Below are 8,110 nucleotides of genomic sequence, written 5' to 3'. Positions count from 1 at the left end.
CTAAGAAAATCACAAACACCTTTACAAAACCCAGCAATTGTTTCCTTGTATCGTGGAGATTATACATCGAAAACATATACTCGAAATTAGAATGATGTCCATGAAGTTGATTGGAAGCCTCAGCTGCTGCATATGGCTAGTCATGGCCATAGCCACCGTAGCTCAAACATCCGATGACTCGAATGCTCCGGTGCTTGACACTTCCGGTCAGGCTCTTCAAGCCGGTGTAGATTACTACATCAAACCCGCCATTACTGACAGTGGCGGTCGTTTCACTTTGATCGACAGAAATGACTCATGTCCGTTGTATGTCGGTCAAGAAAACGTCTCAGGCCCAAAGGGCCTCCCTGTGACGTTTGCTCCTTTTGTGGAGGGAGAAACTGTGGTGAGGGAGACAAGGGACCAAAAGATCACATTCTCAGCATCCACAATCTGTGTGCAGTCAACTGCATGGAAGTTGGGTGAGATTGATCAAGTCACCCAAAGGAGATTGATTGTCGCCGGAGTAGATCAAAACCAAGGCATCGCTGGTCCGGCTCGAAACTACTTTAGGGTTAACAAGCAGGCAGCTCTAGATGGTGTCTACAATCTGCAATGGTGCCCAACTGAACTGTGCCCTACTTGCAGGTTTTTATGTGGGTCTGTTGGAGCTCTTGTGGAGAATGGGAAGAGGTTGCTTGCCTTGGATGGTTCTGTGCTTCCTGTTGTGTTTGAGAGGGCTTAAGTAAATATGTGATCCATATTTATTATGTAATAATGGGATGGGAATAATCATGTCATATAGCTGACTGTCTATGATCCTCATCATCAGTCTCTTAATTATAAATAAACTCTTGCAACTAATGTCATGTGGAACTTATAAACTCATCTCTTATAGCTTAATTAGTTCCACCATTATTGTAATAATTAATCATCCTTATATAGTTACTGTTGTAATCATCATAGATTTTAGCCCCAGTGATGGTAATTAACGTGGTGGGTACGTATATATTATATGGTGACAAATATAGGCTGAACTCCACGACAAAATGGAGCTATTTGGGCTGACAAATAGTTGTCCATTACTTCGGCAAAGCTTGGTCCAATTCCCAACTACTTTTTTCATACCAAAAAAACCATAAAAAAAACTACAGGGTATTGTACAATAGATTGAATATGAAATATCAACTAATACAAGAGCAGAGTTTTATTTCTCTCTTGATATAGGTTCTCTATGATTAATGGCGGTTGGTTTTTTTATTATTGGCGTTGTTTTAGTTTTGTAGTTTTGATTTAGTTTGTTCAATAAAATCTAGAAACTCTATGACTTGGATGTTCTGTTTTTCTTTCATAATTTCATAAACTTTATTGAATTTGCTAGAGTTTGTAGTCTCTTCAGGAGAGTCATGCCGGTTAATGGCCGGTTTTATCCTCGATGTAATTTGACTAGATTTGAGGCAACTAAGACGATAGATAGGAGTTTTAGAAAATTTAATTTTTGATAGTGATTCTCTCCATATCGTTCTAGCAATTTGACCATATTCACTGTATTGCTGTGAGGATGGCTCCCTTTATAGTCTTTTTCCTTCAAACAATTTTTGTCCGTTTGATATAATAAACTTAAATCTTTTTTTTTATCAAAAAATTCTATTTTAAGTTTGAGTTAGTTTGATACGTTACTCTCTTTCTCACTCGATCTTTCTTTTATAGGCAAAAATATTAGCATATGTCAAGCACCGAAATAAAATCGATTTGCAATGGGGAATGCTAGCAACCTTTTCTTTTGGACCTTCTCTATTTTTCTCATAACATGTGTCACTTCCCTTACACTTAAAACAATATAACTAATGCATCAAACAAGCTAACATTTTTTTTTCAAGTTTACCCTTATTAAATGTTTTGTCCTTCAATTTGTTCAAAAACAATTTTACAACTCTCTTACCACATGTAAAAAATTAAATAATAAAATATGTCAGTTTTAAAAACAGAAAATGTCTTCTTTTTTTTTTCAGAGATAAAACTTCTATTTTTTTAAACACAAAAAAATGACCTAAAAAAACACTCAATAGAAATATCACATTTTTATACAGAAAAAAGACTTCCTTTAAAAGGAAGTTCATTAATTGCATTTTTAAAACTACTATATAAAGTTAAAGAGCATTTCCAGTAACAACTAAAAATTTATTTTAAAAAACCCCAAATAATCAGATTCCAAGGGAAGTTCATAGTTTTATTTATATCCCTTACTGCCTTTGGAGTCTGATTATTTGAAGAAAAAAAATCCTAAAATTCTGGCCTACCAAATTTATGATTTAAACCAATGTTTCACCTTACTCCCTTTGGAGTCTTTCAGAAAACAAAAAATAAAACTAACGTTTTTTTATATTTAATTTTTAAGTTTTATTTGAATGTCTCATTAAAGTCTTTAAAAAAAATCGTTTTTTCTTAATTAATTTTTAACAAGGTGGTAAGAAGTTTTTTTAAAAATTGGATAAATTAAAGAAAACATTAAAATCAATATATTTAATAAGGTTAAATTTGGAAAACAAATGATAGCTTATTTAATACATTAATTACATTGTTTTTAGTGTAACAAAATAAATACATATCATGAGAAAAAGACAGAAGATCTAAATTAGAGAAAAAGTTGCTCGCATTCTCTATATGCAATTCAGACGTCATTTCACTCTATACAATGTACGAAGTCTTCATCTTTTAGGCTGTGGGCCGTCCACACACAACAAAGTGGACATTTCCAAATTCAAAGGTTGGAAAAAACAAAAGCTAGAGTAGACAAGAAAACAAAACTGAGGGACAGATATATTATTCAATAGAGGAGCTTGATCATCCAGATTAGCTAGCTTTGGCAAAGCTATGGAAGAAAAGACATCCGGGAGCTTATACGGTGGATCTCTTATTGTGCCTAGTGTTCAAGAATTAGCCAAGAAGCCTATAACCGCCATCCCAGCTAGATACATACAGCCTCGTCATCATGAACAACAAGACGATGTCATGTTCAATCCTGATCATGGTCATGCTGAAATACCATTCATCGACATGCAGAAGCTGCTTTCTCAAGAATCGACTGATTCCGAATCTGAGTTAGCTAGGCTCCATTTTGCTTGCAAAGAGTGGGGTTTCTTTCAGGTACACAACTTTTTTCACTCGTTTGTCTGTCTTGAGGAATTAATGAGAAAATTAAATCACAATTTAGCATCAATGAGAAGTTATTGGCAGGTAATGTTGGGTTAGAATTGATAGAGCAAGTACAAGTATTAGTAGCGTAGAAGAAAAAGTGTGTCCCTATAAATATATGTTAATTTGCTCGTGGATTTTTTTTGAAAGCTTTACCTTGTTAGATGTGGTCCTAAGTTTAAATTCCAAAAACAACGGTTGTTAAATAAATGAAAAGGAGTTCAAGAATTCAGGTTTAGGCAATTAATCATGTCATTATACAAGTATTTTTACTTGATACTAACTAGGGCATTAAGAAAGTAATCATGGCCAACATTAAGACATTATGTATATCTGTTACAGTTGGTAAACCATGGTGTGAGCTCTTCCTTGATGGACAAAGTAAAGACAGAAATTCAAGACTTCTTCAACCTAGCCATGGAAGATAAGAAAAAGCTTTGGCAAACCCCAGGAGACGTGGAAGGTTTTGGACAAGCCTTTGTAGTTTCAGAAGACCAAAAACTCGATTGGGCTGACATTTTCTTCATGACCACCCTTCCAGTCGAAATGAGGCGTCCTCACCTATTCCCAAACCTCCCTTCTCCTTTCAGGTACTCTCCTCTCATCATCTCATCATAGATACTAGTGGCGGGCTCGGTCTGAGTTGGTTCGGTTTTGGGCTCAACTCAGACACCGAAACACAGGTTTCGGTTTGGTTATTTGTGTTAAATTATAAGTGCTTAAGTTGATTTCAGGATTGAGAATTCTATTTTTCTGCTTAGTTTGTATTTCTTTATACTTAGTCCAGGTGTCATAGCTTGATTGGTTAGATAGTGAATGGCTGAGATTGCTTTGATGAATTGCATCCAGCTGGTACTGTGCTAACGGTTATATTCTTCTCACACCAAGAGTGTGATATATTGTACTGTGAGCTGAGCTAATGAGAATGTTCTCTCTGCTACAAGTATAGCAAAGCAGTCTTGGATTTCATCAGTCTCTCTCTCTCTCTCTCTCTCTCTCTCTCTCTCTCTCTCTCTCTCTCTCTTTCAATATCTTCTCTCTTCTCTCCAAATCATACACTCAGATCCTAAAACTCTAACATGGCCTCAGAGCCAGGTTGCATCATCCAAAAGCTGGGCGTTGTTCTGTGAAGAAAATCGATCAAGGTGTGCTCATTCTAAGCTCACGAAGCTGACTGAGTTTGATCAAGGTGATTTTGAAATACGTAATGGCTGGATCTGGAAGTTCAGAGGCTAGAATCCCCATGTTCTCAGGTGAGAACTATGAATTTTGGAGGATTAAGATGGTAACCATATTCAGATCATATGGTTTATGGGGTTTGGTAGAGAAGGGTGTTTTAATCCCAGATTCACAAACGAAGAAGGAATCTGAGGATGGTTCAGAAGAAGAAATTGATGAGAAAACAGCTGCTATTCTCATGAAGGATGCGAAGGCTTTAGGTATCATTCAAAATGCTGTTTCTGATCAGATTTTTCCCAGAATTGCAAATGCTGACTCTGCAAAGATGGCTTGGAATCTGCTATATTCAGAATATCATGGTGGAGAGCATGTTAGATCGGTAAAGCTTCAAAATCTTAGACGTGAATTTGAATACACTAGGATGCGTGATAGTGAAACCTTATCTGAATATCTTACTAGACTAACTGAATTGATTAACCAAATGAAAACATTTGGTGAAGTTCTGTCAAACGAGAGGCAGGTTCAGAAGGTGTTAATTAGTCTAAGTAAGAAGTATGACCCTATATGCATTGTGATTGAAAACACAAAGACACTAGAAACTGTGGATTTGCAGGAAGTAATTGCAATTTTGAAGAGTCAGGAGCAAAGGCTTGAAATGCATAGTGTTGATACAGCTGAGAAGGCATTTGCCTCATTCACTGTGAATGCAAAGGGTCAGAATAAAAACACTTCTCAATCTGGTTCATCTAAGTCACATAAAAGATGGAATTCTAAAGGGAAGTCATGGGAGGCAAAAGACAAGTCACAGCAGAATAATTATTCTGCACAGAACCACACTTCAACTCAGTTCTCAAATCAGGAAAACACAAAGCCTCAATGCAAGGTGTGTTCAAAGCATCACTTTGGTGAGTGCAGGTATAAGGGAAAACCAAAATGCTATAACTGTGACAGATTTGGACATCTTGCTAGAGACTGTACAGTGAGCAAAAATGTGCAGAAGGCTAATTGTGTAAATCAAATGGAGGTAACAGGAAACCTGTTTTATGCAAATTGCTCAACCACTGAGATCAAAGCCAATGAATGGTATATTGACAGTGGCTGCAGCAATCATATGACAGGAAATTTAGAATTACTGGCTGATGTGAGAACCAATGTAGCTGGGAGAGTACAAATGCCAACTGGTGCACTAGTGAGTGTAGCTGGTATTGGTTCACTGAGTATTGATACAGCAAAGGGCAGGAAATACATCAGAGAAGTAATGTACCTGCCAGGATTGAAAGAAAATCTGCTAAGTGTTGGGCAGATGGATGAACATGGGTACTGTCTGGTGTTTGGAGAAGGAATGTGCAGGGTATTTGATAGTCCATCCATGGATTATCTCATCACAAAGGTGGAAATGAAGAGTAACAGATGCTATCCTGTCTCTTTTCTAGCTGAAAAACAGTTACTAATGAAGACTAGTTTTCTTCAATCCCCATGGATTTGGCACAAGAGACTTGGTCATCTGAATTTTGGAGGATTGAAGCAGCTAAGGGATAAAGAAATGGTACATGGTTTACCACAATTGGAAGAACAAAGTGGTGTGTGTGAAGGGTGCCAATTTGGAAAACAGCACAGAAATGTTTTTCCAAAAGATCAAGCTCAAAGAGCAAGCAAAGTACTAGAGCTAGTACATGTGGATCTCTGTGGTCCCATGAGAAATGAGTCTGTTGCAAGGAACAGATATTTCATGCTGATTATAGATGATTTCACAAGAATGATTTGGGTATACTTCTTGAGAAACAAGTCAGAAGCCTTCTATTGTTTCAAGAAGTTCAAGTCCATGACTGAATTACAAACTGGACACAAGGTGCAATGCATAAGAAGTGACAGGGGTGGAGAGTTTGTCTACTGATTTTTTGGAGTTCTGTGAAGCTAATGGCATTCAAAGGCAGCTTACAATGGCCTATACTCCTCAGCAGAATGGAGTAGTTGAGAGGAAGAATAGAACTGTCATTGAGATGGCAAAATCAATGTTACATGAGAAGGGAATGCCTTATTTCCTATGGACAGAAGCTGTGCATACTGCTGTCTATTTGCTGAACAGATGTCCTACCAAAGCTCTCAACAACATTACTCCATTCGAAGCATATAGTGGAAGGAAGCCTGGAATTGCACACTGAAAGTGTTTGGTTCTCTGTGTTATGTTCATGTGCCAACTGAATTGAGACACAAGCTGGAACCTAAGAGTACAAAGGGAGTGTTTGTGGGATATGCAACTTGTGAAAAAGGATATAGAGTTTTTGATCCTGTTTCTAACAAGCTTTTACTGTCAAGGGATGTGACATTTGATGAAGAAAATGCTTGGCATTGGACAGACAAAAATGGTTCAGTTATGACAACATACTCAATTGAAAACCAAGTAGACTTGGATTTGAAATCTGACAGTTCTAATGAGAACTCTACTGGTACACCTCAAACTTTGGATATGCAAGAGAGCACTTCATCAACTCCAGGTGATATAAGCAGTGAAGAAAGGAGAACACAAGCTTATGATCACACCCCTCTAAAATGGAGAAGGCTAGATGATGTTCTAGCTCAGTGTAACTTGTGTATCATGGAACCAGAAAAATATGTCTGATGCTGCTCAGGATGAATCTTGGCTTAAGGCTATGGAAGATGAACTGCAGATGATTGAAAAGAATGAAACATGGGAATTGGTAGATAGACCAACTGAAAAACCAGTGATTGGAGTTAAGTGGGTGTACAAGACAAAGCTGAATTTGGATGGCTCTGTGCAAAAGAATAAAGCAAGATTAGTGGCTAAGGGGTATGCTCAGAAGCCTGGACTGGATTATAATGAGACTTATGCACCTGTAGCCAGATTGGACACCATTAGAACACTTATTGCTCTAGCAGCTAAAAAGGGTTGGAAATTGTTCCAGCTTGATGTGAAATCTGCTTTCCTTAATGGTGTGCTGCAAGAGGAAGTTTATGTCAATCAGCCTGAAGGTTTTGTAATTAAAGGCAAAGAAGACAAGGTTTATCGTCTGCATAAAGCTCTTTATGGTCTGAAGCAAGCCCCAAGGGCTTGGTATGGAGAGATAGACAGCTACTTCACTCAATGTGGTTTTGTGAAAAGCTTAAGTGAAGCAACCTTGTATACCAAAGTGAGGGGAGATAAGGAGATTCTAATTGTGTCTATCTATGTAGATGACATAGTGTACACATGGAGCAGTCAAGCATTGTTGGCTGAATTCAAAGAAGACATGATGGCTAAGTATGAGATGACTGATTTGGGCTTACTTCATCATTTCCTTGGCATGGGAGTTGTTCAGACAGAGTCTAGTATATTTCTACATCAAAAGAAATATGCTAGCACCTTGTTGAGCAAGTTTGGTTTGACTGAGTGCAAATCTGTGACAACACCTCTTGTTGCCACTGAGAAACTAGCTAAGGATGATGGGAGTGGAGCTGCAAATGAAGAACAATACAGAAGCATTGTTGGTAGCTTGCTGTACTTAACTGCTACAAGACCAGACATTATGTATGCCTCAAGTTTGCTAGCTAGATTCATGCACTGTCCTACAAATAGACACTATGGAACAGCTAAAAGAGTTTTGAGATACATCAAAGGAACTCTGGACTATGGTCTTGAATATGTGAAAGGCAAAAGTTCAATTCTAATTGGCTACTGTGACAGTGATTGGGGAGGATCAGTTGGTGATTGCAAGAGCACATCAGGGTATGCTTTTAGTTTTGGAAGTGGGGTATTTTC

The 8,110-nt window shown here is 37.6% G+C and overlaps 2 protein-coding genes across 2 annotated transcripts in view; both read left to right on the top strand.

Annotated features, from left to right (window-relative positions):
* LOC117625170 (kunitz trypsin inhibitor 5-like) lies at positions 1 to 1,079 on the top strand. The gene has a single exon (XM_034356776.1). The coding sequence runs from the start codon at positions 92 to 94 to the stop codon at positions 722 to 724; it is 633 nt and encodes a 210-aa protein (XP_034212667.1). The 5' UTR covers positions 1 to 91; the 3' UTR covers positions 725 to 1,079.
* A 1,708-nt stretch (positions 1,080 to 2,787) lies between these two features.
* Positions 2,788 to 8,110, top strand: part of LOC117626454 (protein SRG1-like) — a 6,666-nt gene continuing 1,343 nt past the window's right edge. Inside the window, exons 1-2 of the mRNA XM_034358159.1 lie at positions 2,788 to 3,126; positions 3,517 to 3,764. Of these exons, the coding sequence (XP_034214050.1) occupies positions 2,854 to 3,126; positions 3,517 to 3,764 (521 nt within the window). The 5' untranslated portion in view covers positions 2,788 to 2,853. The remainder of the gene's footprint in view (positions 3,127 to 3,516; positions 3,765 to 8,110) is intronic.

Source organism: Prunus dulcis, chromosome 4 (assembly GCF_902201215.1).
Source record: "Prunus dulcis chromosome 4, ALMONDv2, whole genome shotgun sequence".
NCBI classification, from domain to species: Eukaryota; Viridiplantae; Streptophyta; class Magnoliopsida; order Rosales; family Rosaceae; genus Prunus; species Prunus dulcis.
Note: the sequence above shows the minus strand (reverse complement) of the source record. Positions and strands in the feature narration are given on the sequence as shown.

Excerpts from the sequence above, each read along its gene's own strand:
- LOC117625170 (XM_034356776.1), top strand. The coding sequence starts at position 92 with ATGATGTCCATGAAGTTGATTGGAAGCCTCAGCTGCTGCATATGGCTA.